Source organism: Xenopus laevis, chromosome 5L (genome assembly GCF_017654675.1).
Source record: "Xenopus laevis strain J_2021 chromosome 5L, Xenopus_laevis_v10.1, whole genome shotgun sequence".
Taxonomy (NCBI): domain Eukaryota; kingdom Metazoa; phylum Chordata; class Amphibia; order Anura; family Pipidae; genus Xenopus; species Xenopus laevis.
This window is the reverse complement of record NC_054379.1, coordinates 82,788,364-82,815,663: the sequence shown is the minus strand read 5'-3', so window position 1 is coordinate 82,815,663 and position 27,300 is coordinate 82,788,364. Positions and strand designations below refer to the sequence as shown.

The 27,300-nt window shown below is 39.0% G+C and overlaps 1 protein-coding gene across 1 annotated transcript in view; it reads left to right on the top strand.

Annotated features, from left to right (window-relative positions):
* crybg1.L (crystallin beta-gamma domain containing 1 L homeolog) overlaps positions 1-27,300 on the top strand; it is a 141,934-nt gene that overhangs the window by 21,309 nt on the left and 93,325 nt on the right. Inside the window, exon 2 of the mRNA XM_018263346.2 lies at positions 19,965-20,112. Within this exon, the coding sequence (XP_018118835.1) occupies positions 19,965-20,112 (148 nt within the window). The remainder of the gene's footprint in view (positions 1-19,964; positions 20,113-27,300) is intronic.

Sequence of the window (27,300 nt, the reverse complement as noted above, 5' to 3'; positions counted from 1 at the left end):
AAGTTAACTAAAGCAAGCGCTTAGTGGCCCACCGGGTTTTTTCCCGGGACCCCGGCAGGCCAGTCCGACCCTGTAGGGAATCTGCCCCAATCACTTGAAGAGGCTTTCCCATCAGCATTAGTGTAAATTACCAGTGGGAAAACATACATACCTTACATACATACGTATGTTTTCCCACCAGTGATTTACATTAATGCTGGCAGGTAAGCAATTCCAGGAGATTAGTCGTCCGTGTTAGAGCAAATCTAACACGGGCGACTAATCTAATTATGCGCATACTATAATAGGATGCACTTAGCGATATATTGCTTAAATAATAATAAAACATTACAGTGGTATTCACTAGCCATGTATAACTTGGGTTTTACTAGGTGTCACAAAAATTATGATTATATAAACAAAATCTGTAACAAAGTTACTTTGGTTTTGGGAAATACAGTGTAAATGAGCATGTTAAGAAAAATGTTAAAATCTAGTGTTATTTCTAGAGATTAGTTAGCATACTGTTCATACTGTAACTGGATGAATTGCTGGGAATACCACATGCCAGAGGAGAATACAACCTGTAGGTCATAGACCTTAGGGAGCATATAAAAGGTAGGGCAACCCTTCTAAAGAGAGCATGGTTTAAAAATGCAGTCTGTTTTGGTTGAATCCCCCACACAGAAATGCACGAATGCAATCACATTTTCTTTAGCATGTAACAAGACTTAACTTGTTTATGAGTCAGTAAAGTACATACAACTGATTTTCTGCAGAAGTAAAAGCAACAAGGCTGTAAAATGATCACCATAACCGCAATGTACAACATATGGCTGTGATAAAACTTTTTCCTTATTATACTTTCTTTAGAACTTTACTTCTTAAATGTGTGGATGTACGACGTTTTGTTTACTTCTTAAATGTGTGGATGTACGACGATTTGTGGCTTTCTGAAGGGTTTCCATTTTTATCTGCCCGTGGTAGTTTTATTTGAGTGACAGTGAATGCTGGGGGATAAGGAAGTTAAAAAAACATCACCAATAGCATACAACCTCACCTATTGTTCATATGCCATCTGCCCTTTCATTTACAACTTTCCTGTTATTATATTTCTTTCACATCTGTCAGTGTTCAAAACATGAATAATCCATAAGCAAAACAAAAGGGCTTCTCTCAGAACAAAAAGATTTGTACCCTGAAGTGAACATATTATACAGGGTTTTGAGAAGCTTCTGGTAATCTGTTTTGCTCTGCCTCTTATTGCTTCTGCTTTTTATTTACAATAAAGAAGCGTGAATAGCATTATATATGCATTAAAATACAATATACTGGAAAAAAATGATAGGGGTCATTTAATATGGCAAGCACTGCTGCGTGTGTGCAGATTTCCCAGCAGTCAGTTGTGAAGTGTATACTCTTGTCTTATATAGAGATTAAATGATGGCATGCTCTGTTTGTTCTTTATCCCAGTCTTTATCATTCCATTATTAGTGTTTTCCATTAATTAAAGGCTGAATTCAATGGAGACTTGGTGGCTAGGTGTAACTGTATAAGCTGTAGGTTATTGACCTGCCTATAACTTCATGATTGTGACACGGCATAGTCCCAACAACAATGGGACAGAGTTATGAAATGAAAGGGGAACTATTGTGAAAATGAAAATTGAATTTAAGCTTCAGCAGGATTTGGGTGTCAGATAATCATTGACCAATCTATCCAATATATCTTATGGGGGACTCCTTTTGCCTAGAAGATGTATTCGAGCTCACACTATTAAAATCACCAGACATCGTCTCTCTAAATGCAGGATTTGTGCCAAAGTTATTTTGTTAGATTTTGTTTGTGCTGGAATCAGTTGAGTGAGCTTTAACACGCCCCCTATAATATACATTGGATCTAAAGCTGGGCACAGACACAAAGATCCGATAGTACGAATCAAAGTACGATCAGACATCTCCCGACCTGCCACTAATCATTCCGATCAAATCAAGTACAAAAGAACAGATCAGCCGATGTTCTGGCCCTGACAGCAATCGTACGAAAGTTATGTCCTACCAAAGCTGGTGACGGATAGTATTGGCAGCCGACAGAAATCTTTTAACCTGTCCGATCAACCAAATGACCGATCTCCGTTGTACAAAAAATGTCGGGACTCTCCACACACCACCTCGATTCGTACGATCAGATCTTTGCATCTATGGCCAGCTTTACTGTCAATAAAAATCTGACACCCAGCCAGGGCTGGTCCATACCAGGAAAACTCCCTGTGGGCCCAGGTGTAAGTAGGCCCTCATGCTGCTAAACATTTGTCCTATTTCATGGCCATTCCATATTTCTATGAGAACAAAAAGGATAATCATATATTTCAGTATTATAGTATGTAAAGAAAAGAGACTAGGAGAATATAGGTTCAGCGAGGAGAAGTATAATAGTACTGAGAGTGGACCCTGGTCTAAGGTTTTTTGGTGGGCCCCTGATGTCCCAGTCCGACACTGCACCCAACTCCTGCATGAAGAGAGAATGAAGAGAAACAGATGCAGAGAGAGGGATAGTGAACATAAACTTGATTATTTCAGAAATGATGCAGAATTTTCAATTGATTGTATTTAGAAAGTTTATTTTTTCAGTATTTATATTCAATTTTTCGCGATAGTTCCCCTTTCAGCATGGAATTTACTGGGGATTTAGTAAGTAAAGGAGATGGTCAAAGAGGGGAAGAAAGGGGTGTATCAGAGGTGGCCGGATAGTTATTATAAATTTACAGGCAAATTTACCAATATAACAAATTTACATTGCTGGTAAATTTGTAATACCAACCCTGAGCTTTGCTGGTATTTTACAGGCTAGGCCAGTGAGAGCCTTAAGAGATATGAGAAAATATGGAGTGCACCACTGGATTGGGGCGAGGGACAATAACATTCCAGAAGTAGTAAAAGATATTCATTCTTTTACTTATTATTCAGCTCGTGCCTATGCAGTGTTCACAGATTCATTTGTCATTGCATTACTCTGTACTGTCATCTTGCATCTGTATTAGCTGGTTTGGTAATTTCATGTTGTGCAAACACAAACATGTTTAAAACGCTAATATGCATCTATATGAAAATCACTAAAGATTTCATATTAAGAAATCTATAATGCAACAGGGCAACAGACAAACACAAAGTAGTAAAATGCTTGACAAACGTTTAGAATAGTAGAAGACTGCAGCTTGGACAGCCAAGGTCCCGTTATCAAGTACATTGTAGCGATGGAAGTTGGCATCAAAAAGCAAACCAGACAAAAAGAATCTATAGTTCCGGCACAATAGTACTTTTGTATCAGTGCCAGAGATTAGGTTTGCAAGCATGTAAAAGGATAAGTACGGTACCCAAATTTTACACTTAATTGCCCCTTTTAGTAATTTTCCATACTCACCGACTAGTCATATCCTTTTATTAGCTGCTCTGCTTTAGTCTACCTGTGAACAATATGTTTTGTTCAGTGTTTTATTTGAATAAATGGTTTTCATTTGACTAATAGTCTCTCTGTTGAAAAGAACCCAAGTAAGAAAGATGCCACAGATGTGTTCCTTGAATTGTAACATCTAATTATAGCCAGTGGCCTTATGGAGAAAATAATGTGGCTCTTCAGCAGTAAGAATAGATTCATGTCAAGCTTTCTCTTTGCCCTGAATGGCATCTGTATTGGTTTCCTAAAAGGGCGTGTGCATGATTACTAGACCTTATTTAGTCATTTAGATTTTCTCACATTCCTTGGCAGTGTAGATGCACAGTTCTCTTTCTTATTTACTTTCCATGAGCTGCATTGTTTGCCTTGGTTGAATTTTTTGTTATCCTGAATGGATTTTTGTAAAGGTCAATTTCAGACCTAATTCTACTATGGTCTGTGATGAATGTGTTTTTCCCAGAATGAATGATCCTCCAGTCTAACTTCAATAGGCAATTGGTCAGATCTGCCCGACTGATTATTTGTCTTTGGTTATTGGCCTGCCTGGAAATTCATGGGTCTGTAGTACCTGATACTGGGACACCAGGGCTGTATTTGGCCATCGTACATTTTGGAAATTACTGAGTTATGTGGCTATAATTTGTCTTCTGTATGCCCTCGAAGTTCAGCCACCTGCTAGAATAGTGATTTGGTCTGCATATAACTAAGTGGCATATTGCGGTTGGAAAGTAAGATAGATTACAGGAGCAGAGAATAAGACATAAGGAAGGGGATACAATATGGGAAGTATAGAGAAGAAGAATGGATGGCTCAAGGGGAGAAAAGACAGAGGAGAGAGGAATAGCATAGGAGACATGAAACACACGGGGAAATGCATGCATGGGATGGCAAGGAAAAACTTTACATGTGAAACTAAAGGGGAACTATCGCAAAAATGAAAATGTTATATAAGCATCAGCATACTGAAATGAGACTTTCTAAATACAGCCAATTAAAAATTCTGTACCGTTTCTGAAATAATCAAGTTTATCTTCATTATCCCTCTCTCAGCTTCTGTTTCTCTTTATTCTGTCTTCATGCAGCAATTGGGTCAGATAGTCACTGACACTTAGATGCAATATATCTTATAGGGGGGCTCCCTTTCCTAGCAGATGTATTAGAGCTCACTCAAATAACTGATTCCAGTGCAAACAAAATCACTAAAATAACTGCCTTTTGCACTAATTCTACATGTAGAGAGACATGATGTCTGGTGATTTTAATAGAGTGAGCTCTGATAAATCTTCTAGGCAAAAGCCCCACTATAAGATATATTGGATCCAACTAGCAATGAATACCTGACTACTTCTGCATGAAGACAGACAAAAGTAGAGATTGAGAAGAGTAAAATCTGAATGAACTGAAATAGTCTAGGGAAAGTACAGGAAAAGAAGAAAATGTGGAAGGACCTGAAACATAAGAAGTTGAAAGGTATTTCAGATTTAAAAAAATGCTTCACCATACTGAGGGAGAGCACGTAGGCCTAACACTGGCGGACATCACCAATTCACCTTGGGTTGAGTGCACTTATATAAAAGTATATATGTATGGGCCCTTGAGGTAAGGTGGGGCTCAGTTTCTCCAATCCAACATATGCCCCAAACAGCATCAGGATGCTCACTTAATTGTGTCCTCACCAGGAGGTCAGCACAGGTATGAACATATATCTTTTAGTTTCAGTGCTACCATGTGGGGCACATCACTGCATCACAAGTAGTTTGAAAATCCTGTATTGAAGGTCTTTCTGAGCCTTTTACTTTGTGTATTGCTTTATGTACAGATTGTATAATTTTATTCTGAACTGTTGGTGCTTGACTTTGACTGTGCTATTATTCTACTATTCTTGAACCATACTTATTGTGACTTGTTGACACATATTTAGGCTGCAGGTTACTATTAAAAGATTCAAATAATATTTTTGTTTTTGACTACCAGATCAGGTCACACCACATATTTCAGAAACTGTAAACAGTTTGCTGTCATAGGTAGTTCTTGGGAGGTAAGTCAGAATTTCTTCCCTTAGTACACAGTGCCGTAGGCCTTAAGGTTGGTAGTGAACATTTTTGTTTTCTATTCATTATGCATGTATGTGACATGCACATGGGGTTATGCACTAATGATAATAAAGTTTTCCCTCAGATGTTTTTGTTCTGCATTCTAATCTGTTGTATTATGTATAATGTTTATGAGCCTTTGTAAGAGTGTCTTATGGTTTTGTGCCTTATTTCATTTTTACTTACCGTAATGTTTATAATAGCTTGTACAGTATTCAAAGTCTAAAAACATTAAAGGTGAATGCCGCCCAGAAAACCCAGTGTAGCTAATGTCCATTTGGCCACTGAAAAAGTTCAGCAGAAGTGATTTTTGGCTGTAATGATTGATAACCGTAGTAGGGGCAGTATGCACCTTGTTCAACATGAGTTAGATAAATAGGGCTTGTGTTAAATATTGATCTAATCGCAAAAAAATCTGTTGTTGTACAGGTATGGGACCTATTATCCAGAATGCTCAGGACCTGGGGTTTTCCGGATAACGGATCTTTCTGTAATTTGGATCTTCAAACCTTAAGTCTACTAGAAAATCACGTAAACATTAAATATGCCCAATAGGCTTGTTTTGCTTCCAAAAATGGTTAATTATATCTTAGCTTGGATCAAGTACAAGGTACTGTTTTATTATTACAGAGAAAAAGGAAATTATTTTTAAAAATGTGGATTATTTGGATAAAATGGAGTCTATGTGAGACAGCCTTCCCGTAAATCTGAGCTTTTTGGATAACAGGTTTCCGGGTAAAATATCCCATACTGTACCTGTACTTGCATCTCTAGTGCAGTTAGAAAAATGTCAGCAGCTGCCTTGTTTTTAATTTTAAGCTCTCAGTCTTTCAGTTGGTCATTGATGTGTGCATGCTAAAAGTTCATTGGCTAGAGATAATTATTTTGGAAATTAGATTCTTGCTGTATACAAATTCCAGACTGTCAGGAACAGGCCCATTCTCTCTTTCTTCGTGTGTCCTGCTCCATGGGGGTTTTCAGTGGCAAAAACATTTTATATCTCTCCCTTTGTACTGCATATTGAAATCATAGGTAGAGGACATTTCCTTCAAATGTTTTTGAATCCCTTAGACACTCAGTTTAGGTATTGTATTTATATTGTATCTGTTATGTAAATTCCATAGTTTGATCATTGGATATTAAAGAGTATCTAAACCAGCTATAAAACTGTCCCACTGTGCCACCTGATTTTTAGAAGTTGAAAAAAAGACAAATATAACATACAACACTATTCACCAATGATAGTTTACTGTGTAATTTTGCCATCATTATATTACACTGTAATCAAATTTTGGGTAGGAGGAGTTGCTTGTTTAGCACTAGCAAAACTCAGCTTAAAGGTGTTGTTCACCTTTGAAATTAACTTTTAGGGGGTTATTTACTAAACTCTGAATGCAAAAATCCCAAAAAATATGTGATTTTTATTTTATAGAATCACAAATTTTTCGCCATTTATTATACCCTGAGGATGGTCAGCAGGTCTCCAGTTTGCAATTTCAGCATTCCAGTTGTTAAGGTCTAAATAACCATGCATTGATTTCAATAGGAGAGGGCCGAAATAGAAAGATGAGTAATAAAAAGTAGCAATAACTATAAATGTGTAGCCTTACAGAGTCTTTGTTTATAGATGGGATCAGTGACCCCCATTTGAAAGCTGAAAAAAGTCAGAAGAAGGCAAATAACAAAAACTTTAAAAAAGAAAAAAACTAAGGCCAATTGAAAAGTTGCTTAGAGTTACCCATTCTATAACATACTAAAATTTAACTTAAAAATTAACCACGCCTTTAAGGCCTTAAACTACAGTTGCAGGAATAAAAAAATAGAGCCCGATTTACACAGCTTAGGTGGAATTCTCTTTGGAAGAATATATTGCATTATTAATGTTGCTGGATAACAGTCCACAACATTCTTTAACCCTTGATAATATGATAAAGCATTCTGACATTTGTAGTCCAACAACAACTATGAGTAGTTGAGCACTATAGATCAGTGTTTAGATCCCATTCAAACCCATCACCATCTTTCATTCAAATTTGATGAGTCCATATTTTACATTTAATTAATTTATGTTACACATGGGCTTATAGTTGGGGGTTAGGTCCCAAATTTTTGCATACATGTTTACATTGGTTTTTTTTGTGGACACCCTGACTCTTTTTGCCCAAGTGATAATTTTGGAGAATTTGCTTAGTAAAATATGGAGTGTTCATATTCTACAATCTTTGGTAATGCATCACAAAACACTATTCTGCAGCCAGCAATGGTTGCACAGAAAACTTTTTTGCTTTGCATTCATATCCAATATCTTCCCCATGGCAACATAACTACAGCATAAATAAATACATAATTTGTCTCACGGAGATTCTTATCACTGGATTTCAAAAGACACAATATAATGATGCATATGTTCAGCAATCAGCAAAATTATATACTGTATAGTGCCAAATTATAAATGCACTTTCATCAAAAGTGCATTCAAAGAAAAGCTGCTCAGACATGTACATGATATGTTGTGACTTTTTGGCAAGCACCTGGCATTAGTCACTCATGTTTCTATTCACTGTTTCTATTCTATGTGCGCAGTATATCCAAATACAGACATTTCTGCTTCAAAATACTCTTTATAAACACAACATGTACTGTGTACAAGGAGTCCTCAAGTTACATACACCCGACTAACATACAACTCATACTTACAGATGGGGGCTATTACAGTAACATACTGTGCTTTGCTTGACCTTTATTAGGAATTAGCTTTAATAAACCACCTGCCTCAATCCCCTCTGGGGCACTATATAAATAAATTATAATTCAAATATAGAACATAACTTTTTGCACTTCAATGGCATGCTATAAGTAGGCATCCCAATAATAAAGTGCCTAAAAATAACCCTTTAGTGATGTGTGGTGCACCTAATTTGACATGCAATAGCATCAATTATGGTGATGCTAATGCCTGCTTTAATTTATTTCACGTTTTTCAATACCACTTTTTAGGTCAGCTCTGTTTTGCTATAAATATAGAATGTATCATTTGTAGAATCGCTATTCTGCTGTATTTCTTGCAAACACTGATGAATAGTTTTCATAAATTATCAATACATTGCATTAAAGTTATTGTGACCAATTTAGCAATGTATTGATTATGGTTAACTGTTACCAGATATGTAAATGTAATAGTGTTATGAATTAATTCACTGAAAATAGATGTATAAGTATCATTCTTTCCCAGTAAGACTCACTAGGATACTGGCCATAATAAAAACTGACCCTATTTCAGTCTTTAAAAACATTTGTGACATTATTTCACATAAAAATTGGCATTCAATTTTCAGTTGCAAGGCAATTATTTTGGCATAAAGACTTTTCATAAACCTTGAGAAGTGGCTAACATAGTGTAAGCAATAATAGAGAAAAGCAGATTTACAGAATTTCCAAAATGAAAAAAATAATACAATTGGAGGTCATTTATGTTTATATATGATTTCTGCAAATTCGTTATGGGGGTCATTTGTCAATACTGGGCAAATTTGCCCCCAGCCTAGGTGGTACCTTTGGTAAATGCCCCTAATTCTTTACTTACCCCTCGGTGCAGATTCAGGGCATCGGAAATCGTAGCCGCCATCTTCTTCTCTTCCAATAGCATGGCTAATTTTAAGGAACTTTTTAATTGGCCCTCATGTTTTCTTATGTATTTTTTGAATTATTTAACTTCTTGTAATTCTTTCCAGCTTTCAAATGTGGGTAACTGATCCCATTTAAAAAACAAATGCTCTGTAAGGTAACATATTTATTATTATTGCTGCTGCTTTTTATTAATCATCTTGCTATTTAGGCCCTCTACTATTCATATTCCAGTCTCTTATTCAATTCAATGCATGGTTGCTAGGGTAATTTGGACCCTAGCATCCAGATTGCTGAAATTGTTAACTGGAGAAATACTAAATAAAAAGCGAAATAACTCAAAAACTACAAATAATAAAAAATTAAAACAAATTGCAAATTTTCTCAGAATATCACTCTCGAAGTGATACTAAAAGATACAGAAAGACTAATAACCCCTTTAACTAGGTATAGAACTGAAAGAGTGTTTGACCTTTCTGCCCTTATATTTATTTACAGGAGAGTGTTATGTGTAGTTACAAAAGTGTTAAATAGTATTCAGAAATTAACTTTTGAACTATAGCCTTGTTCCTGTCAGTCCTTATAAGTGTTATATGTTTTTATATAAATATACATGCTTTCTGACAAAAGTTGAATGGAAAGAATATTTTATTTTGGCACTGCTGGTGTATAAGCAGATTCAGTATCCAACTGGAGAATGTCAAGTCCAGCAATATGGCAGCTATCATACTAATGATTGGGGCTTTTATTTCTTTATGATTGTACTTAGGCGTTCTCTTGTACTAAAAGTTTTCATTATTTCCTTAATTCTTACATAGCCTTTTTTTGCTCCTGAAAGAATGCAAAAGAGAGCAGGATTGTATAACTGCAGTAAATATACCATTTACACGTCAATGATGAATTGTTCATTTAGGTCAATGCTATAGCATATTCCCCTATTTATTTTTTTGATTAGCAAGCTAGAACCTGCCTTTGTATTGCCTGGTATTTCTATTTTATTACCTTTCACCAGCATCAGTGTGCTCTGCTGATTAATATCTGCTCAGAAGAAAACCAGTCCTGCCAGTTTGTCACCAGTTTGATGACTGTGCCAAAGGCAGTTTACAGAATTCCTCTTATCTCTTGCTTACAGTATATCTCATCCAGTGAGTAATGTGTAAGACCAGTTCAGGATGTCATCTGGCAGTCTCAGGTCAGTTCACACCTTTTCTGGGAAATGAAGCCAAGGATGCAGTATCCCTACCACTGTCTGTCCCTGTTTTACTTGTCCCTAAATGATAAAATAGGAGGAGTAACACAACTGACAAAACCGATATGGAGCAGGCACTCAATAAGGCAAACTTCCACCAGGCAAATGTTCAATAGTGAAAAAGGTTTATTGTGTTCACAGCCTGATGCGTTTCGTGTCACAAACACTTAATCATAGGCTGGAGTAACACAACTGTTAAAGGGGTTGTTCACCTTTGAGTTAACCTTTAGTATGATGTGGAGAGTGATTTTCTGAGACAATTTGCCACTGGTTTTTATTTTTTATTTATAGTTTTGCTATTTAGCTTTTTATTCAGCAGCTCTACAGTCTGCAGTTGCTAGTGTCCAAAATATCCTAGCAACCATGCATGAATAAGAGACTGGAATATGAATAGGAGAGGGCATGAGTAGAAAGAATACATTATAGCCTTACAGAACATTTGTTTTTTTAGATGGGGGTCAAAGAGTCAGAAGAATTAGAAAAACCTATAAAATAAATAATGAAGAACAATTGAAAAGTGTCTCTGAATTTGCCATTCTATAACATTGTAAAAGTTAACTTCAAGGTGAACTACCCCTTTAACAATTTTCTCTTGTGACTTTACTACCTTTACTAGAAAGGACCAAGTGACACCCGCCCCCACCTGTTCATTTCTTGGGGCAGACAGGGATGGGTGCATGGGCTCAGGTGCTCTAAATGTATTAGCTTTAGGAAAGACTTCCTTTCTGACACAAATTCATTTAGTTGGGATTTTGTAAAAATTTTTCAAATCTTCTGAACTTTTTAACAAAGGCATACTTAATTTCACAGATTGAAAGGAAACCATGTTGTGCTTGCTTAAACTAGTTCCCCACCCCCCTTTACAGTTGTTGCTTGGCTGGTAACTGTCATTATTGGCCAGTTAGTCTGACGTCAGTGGTAGGAAAGCTTTTCGAAGGGTTAATAAAGGATAAGATACTGGACTTCATAACAAATCATTAGTGTGTGCCAGCATGGTTTTATGCATAATAGATCTTGCCAGACTAACTTAATTTCTTTTTATGAGAAGGCAAGCAGAGACCTCGATTCTGGGATGGCAGTGGATGTGATTTACTTAGACTTTGCTAAAGCATTTGATACAGTGCCACACAGAAGGTTACTGGCAGGGTCGGACTGGGGGGCCCGGGGCCCACCGGGACTGCTGTCCAGGGCCCCCCTCCAGTCCCCCCTGCCACCCTACTGTGATGCACCCATTGGCGTGCATTCTTGAATGCCATGCGCGAACTGTGCCACTCGGTGCACATGCACAGACGACACTGTGTGGAGCTGAATTTTTTTTGTAGAATCCCGAATATTGGGAGAGGAGATCTGGACCGGCGGGGGCCCATGAGGGTTAGGGCCCACCAGGTCTTTTCCCGGTGTCCCCACGGGCTAGTTCGACACTGGTTACTGGTTAAATTAAGGAATGTTGGCCTGGAACATATTATTTGTACCTGGATAGAGAACTGGCTAAAAGATAGACTACAAAGGGTGGTGGTAAATGGAACAATTGGACCAGTGTTGTTAGTACTAGGTCCCTTGCTTTTCATCTTGTTTATTAATGACCTGGAAGTGGGTTTTGAAAGTGCTGTTTCTATTTTTGCAGATGATACTAAATTGTGCAGAACTATAGGTTCCATGCAGGATGCTGCCACTTTGCAGAGTGATTTGTATAAGTTGGGAAACTGGGCAGCAAATTGGAAAATGAGGTTCAATGTTGATAAATGCAAGGTTATGCACTTTGGCAAAAATAATATAAATGCAAGTTATACACTAAATGGCGGTGTGTTGGGAGTTTCCTTAAATGAGAAGGATCTAGGGGTTTTTGTAGATAACACATTGTCTAATTCTGGGCAGTGTCATTCTGTGGCTGCTAAAGCAAATAAAGTTTTGTCTTGCATAAAAAAGGGCATTAACTCAAGGGATTAAAACATAATTATGCCTCTTTATAGGTCCCTGGTAAGGCCTCATCTGGAGTATGCAGTGCAGTTGTGGACTCCAGTCCTTAAGAGGGATATAGATGAGCTGGAGAGAGTGCAGAGGCGTGCAACTAAACTGGTTAGAGGGATGGAAGACTTAAATTATGAGGGTAGACTGTCAAGGTTGGGGTTGTTTTCTCTGAAAAAAAGGTGCTTGCGAGGGGACATAATTACACTTTACAAGTACATTAGAGGACATTATAGACAAATAGCAGAGGACCTTTTTACCCATAAAGAGGATCACCGTACCAGAGGCCACCCCTTTAGACTAGAAGAAAAGAACTTTCATTTGAAGCAACGTAGGTGGTTCTTTACAGTGAGGTTGTGGAATGCACTGCTGGTGATGTTGTGATGGCTGATTCTGTTAATGCCTTTAAGAATGGCTTAGATGATTTTTTTTTTTGGATAGACATAACATCAAAGGCTATTGTGATACTAAACTGTAAACACTAAACTTTATGTAAAAGTAGGGAGGGGAGTGTATGGATGCTGGGTTTTCATTTGGAGGGGTTGAACTTGATGGACTTTGCCTTTTTTCAACCCGATTTAAGTATGTAACTATGTAACTATTGTACACCAATGTTATTAGTAGTGAAGAAAGATAAAAATATAGAAAGGTCTATATTTTACCCAGAAAAGGTGGGAACCATACCCTCTTAATTCTCACAGTGCAATGCAACCCCTCCCTCACCTTGTTCCGTTGTGAAGTGATGAATTCTGGCACTTGATGTCCTTCTGCTTTCTATAGTGATGCACAGATTCATGGGAAAGCAGACAGACATCAAGTTCCAGAATCCATCACTTCCCAATGGAACATAGTTGCACTTTTCTGTCATCCTGTTCCCCAGTGATCCTGCCAGGTGATAAATTGCAGGGATTATTTATAAGTGCAAGTCCAGTGGGCAAATTGCAAATTTTTGATGACCATGTTCTACCAATAATGCAATATATGCCCATAATTCCACAGCAATTTTGGCAATACTGGCAGTTGTGCCGGCCATAACTGTACCTGATGCTTCTCAGTGAACACAATTGCGCATGTGTGTTGTATCAAATCAGATGCAAGTTGCTGCTAACAATCTTATGGTAGGGAAGCATTACTTCCTGCACTCAACACTAAAATGATATTTGCATGTCTATTCTTGCCTCAAGTCTGCTCTGCCTTTTGAACAACCCTCTTGTGGAAACCCCGGAATTACTGCCAAATCCATGGATCCACAGCATCGCTAGGCTCACATGCACACTATTCAGCAGAAGAGGTAGAATAGATGTATTAATAAGCATTGCAGCTATAGTGCAGCTATACAAGGGGAATGTTTGGTCACAAGTACACCTTTAATACATGGCAACAGTAAGCATAACATTTGTGTCCATTTTAGTGTGACCACACTTGTAACTGCATTTGTGATTTACTTAATGTATAGCCTGAGACCTTAGAAATTAGTAGTGTTATTTTTTGAAGTGGCATCTTTTATTTGTCAAGCAAACACATTCTATCGCTGTGTACATAAAAGTTTTGTTACAAAGAACCAGCTTTACTGCAGTCTTTGAATGACTGATGTATTAAGCACACGTGTGATAAGGGGAATTACACGAGCCTTGCTATACAAAAGCCTGTTATTAGAACACTGTGTAACATTACTAATAATGGGTTCTATATAATCTGCTCAGTGTTATGGTATGTATTAGGCAGGGCAAAATATATTTGCTTTTCTTATGTAATTAAAAATAACTGAGTTAATACAGAGGTGTTTTAGCTCACTGACACACGAAGAGTCTACTTGCCCTGTGCCCCGCAATTAATCTCCTCTAGCACAGCCATCTAATCTCCTTCTAATGATTTCCCAAGGATAGAGTAAATCGCTGGTGGAAAAACATACAAGTCACTTTGGCTTTCTGAACTTGCTTTGTATCTCAGTACAGATTTTTTAAGACTTTTTAAAGCTTACATAAGGTAACTTACATTACGGGTTTTCAGTCATTTTAAAATTATTTGTTAAAAGTTATTTGTAATGTAAATTACATCCCTTGCCATTCTCTGCACCCACTTTTGGTCTGACTATTGAAAAAATTGATTGAAGAAAGACCAAAGGCCATCAAATGTAACCCTATTTTGCCACCACTTATATTATAGGAAATACATAATAAATATCTTACCATCCACAGGTCCTGAATCCCCTTTGCTTAATGAAAGGGTACTGGGAATTGCTCTCCATGGCATTGCCTCCACCTAGTGGGATCCAGGAATACACCTATGGGTGGCCCCACTAGGAAACAATAACCACACCGTTGCAGTTAAAAAGATTTTATATAACTGAAAAAAGTGCAGCGTAAAACATAATCACATACAGGGTCGTACTGGAGCCTTGGGGGCCCACCGGGGCTGTAAACAAAGGGCCCTCCTGGGAGTCCCAGGGGGCCCCCTCCCGACCTCCAATTCCTTGGCCTGCCGTGTGCTGCACGCGGATGCACAAACACGGTGCGATGCTCGCTCATACACAGATATGGTGCACTATGCGCGCATGCACCAACACGGTGCACAAGTTATTTTTTTATGGGCCAGACGGGGAGCAGGTCTGGGCTAATGGGGGTCCATGAGGGCGGCCCCTTTTTCCCGGTGTCCTGCCGGCCCAGTCCGGCACAGATCACATATCAATAACCCCTGCCCTGGGGATCCCGTGTGGTAGTCCGACCCTGGCACAGTCCTTACCAGGTAAAGTCCCACACTCCACTCTGTTTGGATCAAGTCACAGTCTCTTTTCCCCAAGAGCTCTTAATTTTTCCCCAGGTAGCGATACCTCTTCTGTTGAACAGAGGTAGTTGCTTCCATGTACCAGGCACACAGACAACACCTGTCCTGACAGACTGGAGGCCTTCCATACCCTCCCTTAGGCAGGACTCACCAGGGACTTACACAGAGCTGGTACAGGCATCCACAGTGTCTTCAATCCTCAAGCCAAGCACCCAAGCTATCCAAGCCTAGCACACACCGCTTGCTTGTGAGCACAACAAACACCATACATCCACAGGCAGTTTCTTTACTTTCTCTGTGCTGCACAGAGTTCTAGACACTCTGTGTCGAGGTTGGGGTCCCGTACCTCAAGCCCTCCAAGAGCCACACCATCCCATGGGCTTACATCTTTACTAACTTCCTGCACTCCCGCCTGGAGTGAAAAATGGAAAAGAAGCCTGAGCATGTGATTGGATCAGGTGTAGGTAAATGGCCCTCTTTTTGTCCTTTCAATGTTAGGTTCTTCCAACAGAGTATGGGAGCCGCCACTTCTCCTTGTCTTCATAAATTAAATCACAACTCTGGAGAACCAGTATCATCAGTCAAGTGATATTTTTATTTGGTAGCACTACATGTTTCGGATCTCTCTGATCCTTCCTCAGGTGCCAGTGTTCACAAAGTGCATATCCCCATACCCAACATTTAAATACAAGAAAAACCACCAACAAGATAGTCAGTTCCACATTGTGGCTAGACTTTGTTCATTCAATTAACAATTTCCAATGCAGTACTGCCCTCTAGGGGCCTACTCCAAAAGTACAAGACACGTAGGGCACTAGTTACAGTTGTATCAGTATGAGAGTGTTTCAATTTTTTCGTACCTGTTACAATCATTCAGTCTATTCAATGTTGCCACTGTACATTTCCTGCAAGAAATAAAGAACTTTACTACAAAAAGCATTTTAGACTTTGTACATCATTTAAACCATGTGGTTCCAATGTATTTAATATGTCAATCCATTTCGCCTCACATTGTAATAGCAGTTTCTTTCGATCTCCGCCTCTCATTGGTAATTTTACATCTTCAAGTATAAGCCATCTAAGGCTTGCACTTGTATGTTTATGGTTAAAGCAATGTTTTCCCACAGGTGTATGAGTTTTTATCTCATTAAGATTAATGTGGCAGCTCAGCTTTTTATAGAAATAGCTCAACAGTGACACCTTCTGGCCAAATCAGGAATCTGCCAGTGCACACTGCAGAGGGACAAAGGACTCACTCCCCATGCCTTATCCAATTTAGGTTCAACACTTAAGGTGGCAATAGACGTAACAATTAAGATTTCCAGGAATGATTGTTCATTTCAATATACACGTGTTTTCAGATATACAGATAGAAACAATATAATTCTACCTGTATCTGAAGATTCAACACTAACGGTGGCTGATGTTCGGGAGCCTTTGAAGGCTTCCGATCAAAATTTTACAACAAGCCCAATAGACGAGCTGACCGATATCCAAGTCTTCTGCTGATATCGGCCGGCTTGTCTCCCACCAACACGCACTGAATATCATACTAAAATTTGTTTTGTACGATAATATTGGTGCGTCTATGGCCACCTTTAGCTGGCCACAGCAGGGGATTTACAATTATGTGGGCCTTTTAGACCATAAGAGAACTTAACCAAATTCTTCCCTACATATACACACACTTATACCGACCCATCTATAAACTCACATATATATTGGTATATAAACGATACATACCAATATATATAAAACATGTACAATTATATTTCAGTATCACAAAAGCCTTTGTAACATATTAGCAGTTAGCGTTTACTGTTGTATCGAAATGACAGTAATGAAATAAAAAATACAATTGCATGTATTGGGTCACTGAACCAAGCTGGGACATGCAAGTGGTTAATTGTACTTAAAGGAAAACTATACCCCCAAAATGAATACTTAAGCAACAGATAGTTTATATCAAATTGAATGACATATTAAAGAATCTTACCAAACTGGAATATATTTTTACATAAATATTGCCCTTTTACATCTCTTGCCTTGAGCCACCATTTCGTGACTCTATCTGTGCTGCCTCAGAGATCACCTGACCAGAAATACTACAACACTAACTGTAACAGGAAGAAGTGAGGAAGCAAAAGGCTGAACTCTGTCTGTTAATTGGCTCATGTGACCTTACATGTGGTTTGTATGTGTGCACAGTGAATCTTACGATCTCAGGGGGCGGCCCTTATTTTTTAAAATGGCAATTTTCTATTTATGATTGCCCAATGGCACATACTACTAAAAAAGTATATTATTATGATAATGGTTCATTTACATGAAGCAGGGTTTTACATATGAGCTGTTTTACTCAGTATCTTTTAATAGAGACCTACATTGTTTGGGTGGTATAGTTTTCCTTTAAGTACAATTTACTGTACAGCAGTATTTTATCAACATATATATTCAAAAAACAAATGGTAGCACCCTCCATTAAAATGTGAAAAACAAACAAGTTGTGTGCAGGGTCAATAAATATATGGATAACAGAGAAAGAAAAAAGCGAAAGTTTGACCCATATGTTTGCATCATCCCACTCTATCAGTCAGAGGTTCCCATCATATGAACAAAATGAAATAAAACTTAACATTTAATTAATAAGATTAAAATAGATAATACAACCAGAAATTGCTGAGGTTTAAATTATCATTAGTAAGGAAAAGCAGATGTACGATCGTTCGAATCCCACTAACCGCATGATAATTTCAAAGGATTGGTCGGACTTCGCTAAAAACGGTCGGGGATCTTTAGCCTTAGAAGGCCATATTAAGGATCTTATAGAATGAATAGTCCCATATAGGCACATAATCACAGCTCCTTTGACACCAGTGCCTATTTAACTTAATGTGTTTTCCTGCAATTCCTACATATCCCTAACACCACAGTAAAACCCCCACCCCCAAACTAAGGATATGCGATGGAATGATAGAAACTATCCATTATGGTTCATTCCTTGGAAATCCATTTAGAAGCACATGACCTGGAGTAGGTTTAGCTTCAGCTTTTCCTTACTAATGATAATTTTAACCTCCGCAATTTCTGGATATATTACCTATTTTAATCTTATTAATTAAATGTTAAGTTTTATTTCATTTTGTTCATATGATGGGAACCTCTGACTGATAGAGTGGGACGATGCAAACATATGGGTCAAACTTTCGCTTTTTTTTTTCTGTGTTACCCATAGTATTTTATCAACCAGACCAGTAAAAATGATGCCTGATGCCAATGTTATTAATAGAGAGAAAACATGAAAATATAGGGTACCTATACACCCAAACAGGTCTGGACTGAGAATTAAAATAGGCCCTGGCATTTCAGGTACACATAGGCCCAATCAGCCCACATAGAGGCCCAAACAGCTCCCACCTGCCCACTAAATAGTGACTTTCTATAGGACCTTATAGCAGCCCCTCTGGCATTTGCCAGAACCCACAGATTGCCAATTCGGGCCTGCACCCAAAATTGCTTTGTATCAGTAACAGTAAGCTCATGGGCAATCTCCCAGTCTCCTCCCATAATTTACCAAGGGCAAGCAGAAACATTCCAACATCCTTCAAATAAATTCACTTAGTAAAACATACAGCCACATATGCATATACCTAACACCTGAGCTGCCATTGGCCCTGAAAATTTGTACTTTGACCTGCGATGCCATGACGACCACAACCATCCATATGGCTCTTTAAAACATGTAAAAATAATATATGTGCCCCTAGGACCCTGCCCTTATACACGTAATACACTTTGCTCTTGTACTTCAGTGAGTGGGGCAATTCTGGCCCCTAAGCTGCCCTGAGACGCCTCTTGTGATGCTGTCCCCTCTTTCCCCACCACCTTTAGCTTGGGGGGGGCTGCATTGCTAGTGCAGAGAGAACAATTGTACTGTACTAGAAGTGCTGAATTTTCAGTTTAAAAAGTTAAAAAAGCTCTTAAAGTTAACAAGACTGTCCTTTTGCCAGCCCTGGTAACTTGCGGGGCAATGCCATTCTCACCTTGCCTCATGACAGACATACCCCTGTTCACTGAAGTCTGCATATGATTCATTTTACACGAAGGGGCACATTTACTTAGGGTCGAATATCGAGGGTTAATTAACCCTCAATATTCGACCGTCGAAGTAAAATCCTTCGACTTCGAATTTCGAAGTCGAAGGATTTACTGCATTTCCTACGATCGAACGATCGAAGGATTTTAATCCATCGATGGAACGATTTTTCTTCGATCAGAAAATTGTTAGGAAGCCTATGGGGACCTTCCCCATAGGCTAACATTGATGTTCGGTAGGTTTTAGGTGGCGAAGTACTTGGTCGAAGTTTTTTTTAAAGAGACAGTACTTCGACTATCGAATGGTCGAATAGTCGAACGATTTTTAGTTCGAAGCGTTCGATTCGAAGTCGTAGGTCGAAGTAGCCAATTCAATGGTCGAAGTAGCCAAAAAAAACCATTTGAAATTCTAAGTATTTTTTCTTCTATTCCTTCACTCGAGCTAAGTAAATGTGCCCCTTTGTGTACATTTGTGATCTTCCCATCAGTTTATTTTCTTGGGCAGAATTAAAAAATAATAAAAGTGGCACACAACAAGACTTTCTAGTGCTTGGTAACTTTGTGAGGTTTAACATTGCACCTTGTAGTATTTATTCCTGTCCACCTTACTAAATAAGTGTTCAATAGCAGCTTCCTACTGAATTACAGCTATGAAGCAAAACACTGCTTGTGTCATATCCTATTCTATGTTATGTAAACACTTTTATTCTTTTATCCTAAAGGTCCAATGAAAACCTAGATAGTGAAGAAGTCCAGTCACATTCAATGTTTTCATCTGCTCAAGAAGAGACTGAAGGGACTTCCGAGCTATCTCTTCCTTTAGAAGAAAATGTGGACTACCTGCAGGAATCTGTAACACAAACCCATGAGGTAAATGTCCATCGACTTTTTCGTATTAGATGATGGGTGTGGACATTGATCATTGACTGTTGTATGACAGAATGCACTTTTCACTTGTACTCATACTCATAAGCAAATTACAAAAATCTAATAACTATATCCCTGCCGCTCATAAATGGTCCCTGATATATTTCTGGGCGTTTTGTCATTAACCACCCAAGGGTTAAACTCCAGGTTTCTCAAAATAAGACACTTCCAAGAACTGGAGCAGAATTCAGCTACTAAGTGGTATTTTAAAGGAACAATAACACATAATTTAAGTGTTTTAAAGTAATGAAAATGTAATGTACTGTTACTGTACACTGGTACAACTGGTGTGTTTGCTTCAGAAACTCTACTATAGTTTAAACTTCGTGAAAATCAGATTTTTTTCGCGCAAACTGTAATAATAAATAAGCGTAAAAACCCAAGCGGATTTGATTGGAGTTTGTAGCAGAAAATATTGAGATAAATTCGGACTTTGATAAATAACCCCCTTAGAGTAAATTTGGAAACAAATTATCTTATGAGCACCTTGAGAATTCACTGAGCATTGCAACTACTTCCATTGAACCAGATATTGATTCATTAGTTTCTCAAACACAATGTCAAACATCTCATTAGGTTTATGATACCCTCTTTACTTTTACAATAAAATAAGTCAAAGCTAGCATTAGTGTTTGTGTGTATTTCTAGTGTGGCCAGAAAATGTTTCTTTTTCCAATGTGGCCCAGGGAAGCCAAAAGGTTGGACACCCCTGCACTATATTGTCATAACTTTACATGCTTTCATTTGTTGGTGTTACTGTTCCTTTAAGTTACCACAAGATGGAGCTATTAGGTTGTTCCAGACACTGTGCTTGAGTGTATGTTTATACTAAGGCTACCAGTGTATGAAGCACAAAAGGAAGGAGGCCCCTTTACACTTACACCTGGGTGAATAACTTACAGACACAAATAGAAGTATATGAAAGTGTTGCAGTTTACAGTGGTTGTAACTGCAAGTGTCAGGACTGGGTCAGATATGAGAGTGCCCCAGGAGATAGTTTTAATATTTGTTTCTGTTCTTTGTAGATTTTTAGATTATATTGAAACATTTGCAAGAAAAACAGCAATGGGCTGAATTGCAAATTTGGTACAGGTATTTCTGAGCATTAAAAAAAATGCAGTACTAAGGAGGAGCCATTTAATGTTTTTACAATTGTGTTTGCCAGATGCCGAGGGACGGGACTTTCATACATATGTTGCAATGCAATTCTCTGGCATGATATGGCTTGACAAGGCAAGGAACCATGTGTGTATCATACAGAATTCCACCTGAATGGCAGGAAAACTACTCAAAATATAGAAGACCTTATAATATTAACTTGTTCATGAAAAATAAAATGTACAGTGTTAGCTAAAGCATCACCAAAGTATAAAAGTACATTGTTAGATAAGAAGATCAGTACATTTTGTTAGCATCTCACATCTAATAACCAACCCATGACCAGGGACATAAATCTCTCAAAATGTAAGTCTGGAAATCATTGCACAGTACCATAAAATAAACTTGAGAGATAGGCATAGTATGCATAGGAAAGTCAGATTTCTCAAACCATTGTATTTAGCCACATGCATCACAATAAATGCTCTTTGATTAATACAATTAGGGATGCACCCAATCCAGGTTCAAGTTGCCTGGCTGAACCGAATCCGGATCCAAAAAATCACATGACTTTTCTTCACACAAACTAGGAAGTCAAAATAGTTTTTCTCTTTCCGCCTTCTTTTCCTAATTTACATATGCAAATTCGACTTTGGATTCAGTTCGGTGTTTGGTCGAATCTTTCACAAAACATTCAGGATTCAGCAGAATCTTGAAAGAGTGGATTTAGTGCATCCCTAACTACAATTGCACAGAAATCATTTATTTACCATGTTACCTAAAATCATAGGCAGCTTACTAGGGAACCAAAATTACTTTTGAAATTGTAGGTGTTGCTTTTTATCAGCAGAAGAATATTATAACATTTTAATTCAATGTATAGTATTACACCTATAAGTACTCGTAAGATGTCATTGTGCACGTAGAGGATTTTAATAAAAATGAAAACACCAATATACAAAGATTAAATCAAGTGACATGAGTTGGTATAAACATAGTGTAAGTTGGATCTTTTGGCACTGTACATCTGTCTTCCAACTTTCTAACCTTATCCCATAGGCAGAAGATAATTTTTTGCTTGGGGAGACTAAAGGCAGACATACTCAGGCTAATATAACCAAAACATATCTAACACGGAATTAAAAATAGCCTATAGAGCCTATATGGGACACATACACTATATAGCCAAAAGTATCAGTATGGTAAACAGTAAGTTTTTACATGTAAAAACCAGTCATAATACATTGCTTATTTTGCTTTATATTAAGACGCCTAAACTCCTGTAACTGGGAAATTAATGAAATTAATGTTCCACAGTTCCACTGCAGTACTGCAAATTAGAAAGTTTGAAATATGTCCTAATTTTCCTATTACAGAGGGAAGTATGATCACTGAGTTCCAGTGCCCCCATGGAACCACAATCAGGGCAGCCATCAGGGGGGGGACAGGGGGGAGAGTTGTAGGGGGCCCCGAGGGTAAGGGGGGCCGACCACGTCACACTTTCTTGATTAGCCTGGCCCCCCTGCTTTCTGAGAGCTGCTGACTTTGGGAAGGCAGGGCGGGAGCACAAGGGGGGGGGTATCTTCTGTCCATTACTTCCCCTTATTGGTCACTGAGTTTAAGTCCCGGTTGAGCTGCTCAGGGATTGGATAGCTGAGGTTTGAACTTCCCCTCCAGCTCATCCAATCACCATGCAGCTTTACCAGGACTTGAAATTCTGTGACCAATAAGGGAAGAAAATGCTGTCACTGGAAGATGATGCAGCCATCTGTGCTCCCTCCTCCCTTCTGTAGTTGGCAGCTCACTGACAGCAGGTGGGCCCAACTAATGAAGTAAGTGTAACATGACAGGGCCCCCCTAAAGGTAACCCTTTGTGGTCCCTGATGTGTGGTGGGGCCCTGGGCACCACATTTTTTTTAAACATCTGGGGGGGCAAGTTTACATGGACGTTTAAGGGGGGCCCTGACCACCAATTTTCTTATAACGTGGGGGGGCCTTGGCCACCAATTTTTTTTCCCCATGTGGGGTCCTAGCCACCAATATCTTTAATGGGGGGCCCTGACCACAAATGTTTTTTTTAATGAGTGGGCCCTGACCACAAATGTTTTCTTCAATGGGGGGTCCTGACCACCAATATTTTTTCATTAACATGTGGGAACCATAGCCTCCAATGTTTTTTTTTTTGTTAGTGTGTGGTGGGGGGTGGACCTGTGGGGTGGGGAGGGCGGACCTGTAGGTGGGGCTTTTGGTGGGCGCAGCCCAGGGGGCCCAGGAGATTTTTCATATGGGGCCCTGCGATTTCTGATGGCGGCCCTGACCACGATGACCAGAAATACCTAATCCTCCAGTGAAGCTGGATTATTTTTTTAGATGTCAGGCATATTTGTGAAGGCATACCCTGCCCAAGCCTTAATGAAAATTTGCTCTAGATACAAGCAGGGAGTGGACCCAGGCATCTATTCCAAAAACAGAACTGTCTGTGTCAAAACTGGACAGGTGGCAACCCTAGTTGCCACTTTTGTGTGGTTGAAAGCCCAGACAGGGGCAGGTGACATATGGTGCGGGGAGATGACATTTAGGAAGTGGATTATGATGTGACAGTCCGTGACTGGCTGACTGTCTTGTTGATCAGTGCAGATTCTGGGTTTCAGACTTCTAAATTCTGGACAGGTAGTTTTGAACAAGATAGGTGGCAACCCTACCTAGGAGCTCTTGGCACTTCTCAAGAGTAGAGGGCAAAGGGCTGAAAGTCACTCTGTAAGCAGTACTGCATACAAAAATGGCAGAAGAGAGATGGCACATTCATTCAGAACACACAAACTGGGGGTGTTCCAGGGCACACAAGGTGATGGGTAGTAGGGATGTGAGGGTCAGGAAAAACTCAACCTGCACCCGATCCTAACCCGCAGAATTTTAACCTGCAAAATGTCCATTGTAGGACTCACACCCAACCAGTACCAACATCATCTTGCTCTGTATGCTACATCTGTGCATGCTTCAGGTTCCAAGAACCCTCCCAACTGGCACTAAACACACGGGTCCCAGTCAGTTTCGGGTCAACCTGCACATCACTACTGTGTAGCCCTAAGTACAGAGCACCTGTATTAGCTCCAGAGCAACATGCAGAAACAACTTGTGCCTACTAATGTTACAGGCACAAATTGTACTGGTTGCATTGATAAATAAGCCTTTGCTCATATATTATTAACATTTTTTTATAGCACCAGCATATTTCACATTGCTGTAGTACAAGAGTACTACACTCCCTATGTTAACATGAAGTAATTCACATAAATGAATGTTTTCCAAAAACCAATCAGTATATACCTGGGAGTTTTCCTTGACCAGTAACCCACTGCAACAAATCACCAGTAAGCGTTAATGCACATTGGCTGTTAATGTATTGAAATCCGTTTTCTGCATTGCGTTAATGAACCTGGGAAAACATTTGTTCATGCTGAGATGACAAAAAATCCATTATATTCCAGGTACCTGTTAGACAACAATAATTGCTACAGCAGTGGATCTGCATAAGTTTGCCAGTATTATTTAGCAGGACAGGGTGGTGATGTCATGGAAGTGGTGGGCGGAGTTATGGGGGAATTGGATAGATCAGAGGTTGGGACTGGGTGAGTCAGGGCTTGAGACTGGGACAAGGATGTGGCTGGAGTGGGAACTAGGATGGATGAAGACCATAAATAGATGGGTCAGTGGAGTTGTATTGCAGGGAGTTGGAAGGAAGGACAAGGAATTACAAATGCATAGTAATAGTAATTTCCTAATACCAGCCTTGGCTGATGATTTAACTCCCTCCCCAACCCTGCTGAACATCAAATTGCTTAGCTTCAGTGTTTGAGTAAGTGTGTGTTATAAATAATGACATAGAAGATAGAAAAATATTCAAAAATTAATTTCTCTGACTGCTTAGTTGCCATGGGTCACTTTCAAGAGCTTGATGGTAGTAGTGATTTTGGGAGAATCAATTAGCTTCTTTTCATTAGTCAAAGGTGTGTGTAATCTAAAGGCTTAATTTCCTCCAAATATTCAAGTGGGACAGTAATGACAACTGAGGTAAAATATTTTTGATAATATGCTTCTTCCTATTTTGCTTTAGAATAGACACAATGGAAGCCAGGAATAAATGATACCCCCATCTTGCATTGGGGCTTAAATTGAGCATAGAGGGGCCTTATAACGGGTCATTTAGTTTCCCTAGGGCCATAGAGGGCAGGGTGATGCCTTAGAGCAGGGCCTCGCTGCAGCCTGTGACCTCTGACATTTCTTCAGACACACATGTTAGGGGATTTGTAGTGGGGCCTTTATTTTGCAGTTTTACCTTGGAAGACATAAATGACCCCCCTATGATATTAAAGTGGACCTGTCACCATAAGAAATAATTCCAAATCCTGTTTTATTGTGTTAGTGAAGCAAAATAAAATCTATACTATACCAATGATTTAACTATTGCATCATCATTCTTTTGGGATCCAAAATTAGAGGATAAAGGCAGGTGCCATTTTTCGGAAACTGTTATCAAGTCAAGTTTTACACCATCCCAAAATCTATTGTATGTGTCAGAATGGGGATCTGATGCAGGTGCCTATGCAAAGGCCAGGGGCCGAACTACCAGGGGTGCAGGGGTGCACCCAGGCCCACACCCCTTTGCCTGCATCTGGGCCCCAGCACTGCTCATTTATAGACGGTGAAGAGGCAGAAGAGAGGAGGTCAAGGATATCAAGGAAATGCAGAAATGAAAGTGAGAGTGCTTGCTATGCCTCAGGCAGGCATAGAGGCGAGAAGACAAAATATGACTGACAGATGTGATTTTTAAATCAGTTTATAACAGGTTGACCTAAGTATACAGCTTTATGTCTGGGTGACCAGTCCCCTTTAATTAAAAGTCCTAGCAGTTCATAATACACCTTTAAACTAAAACAAAAAAGCATGAACTGATTACAAAATAGAAAAATGAGCATGAGCAAGTAATGCAGTTATCAGTATTTTATAGGAGTTGGTTCAGTATTCAGCTACATCAATAATAGGGATATGAAAACACTCCACAGGCTTGTGCTGTCAGTTCAGCAGGTTATTAATCATTTTCCCTTTTCATAAACAGTGATGTCATAAACTATTTCGACAGTTTATAACAAGGGTTTGGTCTGATACAGCATTAAACTATGAATCACTTTCCTTTTCTGTACACAAAGGGTAGACGTGTTTTTGTCATGATTTTTCCTTTTATTAACTAATGTACAGAGTTTTATGTAAGAGCACAAAGAGAAGCAGTGGGGTAAGATCAGTGCTTCTTTGTCTAAGTTACACGTGTCTTACCCTTTTGTGCCCTATACTCACATTTTCAGTGGCCTAATCCCCCATTTAAACAGTGAAGCTTTTGAAACACTTTGATAAAAAGTTGTTTAAATTAGGGACGCACTGAAGTCCTGCTGAAAAAGGTTTGGGATTGGCCGAATTCCAAATAAGCAGGTCAGATCCCAATACTAGGATTTTAGTATTTGTCCCTCTCATTCTTGTCTTGAGATCACATTGTCCTTTGTGCTATTAGTCTCCTAATTCCACCCTCCTTCATTTTTGGTTATGTGTTGGCCATATTACACATTATTTTTTTCTTTAGAATGGAGTCATTGGTACTGTCTTCAGTCATAGCCAACTTACAGGTATGGGATTCGTTATCTGGAAACCCATTATCCAGAAAGCTTAGAATTACAGAAAGTCTGTCTCCTTTTGATTGCAGTCAATCCGATTGGCAGTCTCGTGTTTACTGCAGTCAATCTGATTGATTGGTCCTTAGGCTTTTCAGCTAGCTGAAATGCCCACCAATTGACTTAAATGGGAAGTGCCTCACGGTGCAGGCACTAGCCCTTTTCAGCCTGAAAGTCTCACTAGCATATTTTCCCAGTACTGACACTGTCAGGCATTTCCAAATCAAGTCAATGGGAAATGAAGGGCCATATCTTTTATATAAGCACCCCCAAGGGTCAGTGCCCAAGGCAGCAGCTTCAGTTGGGGAGGCCA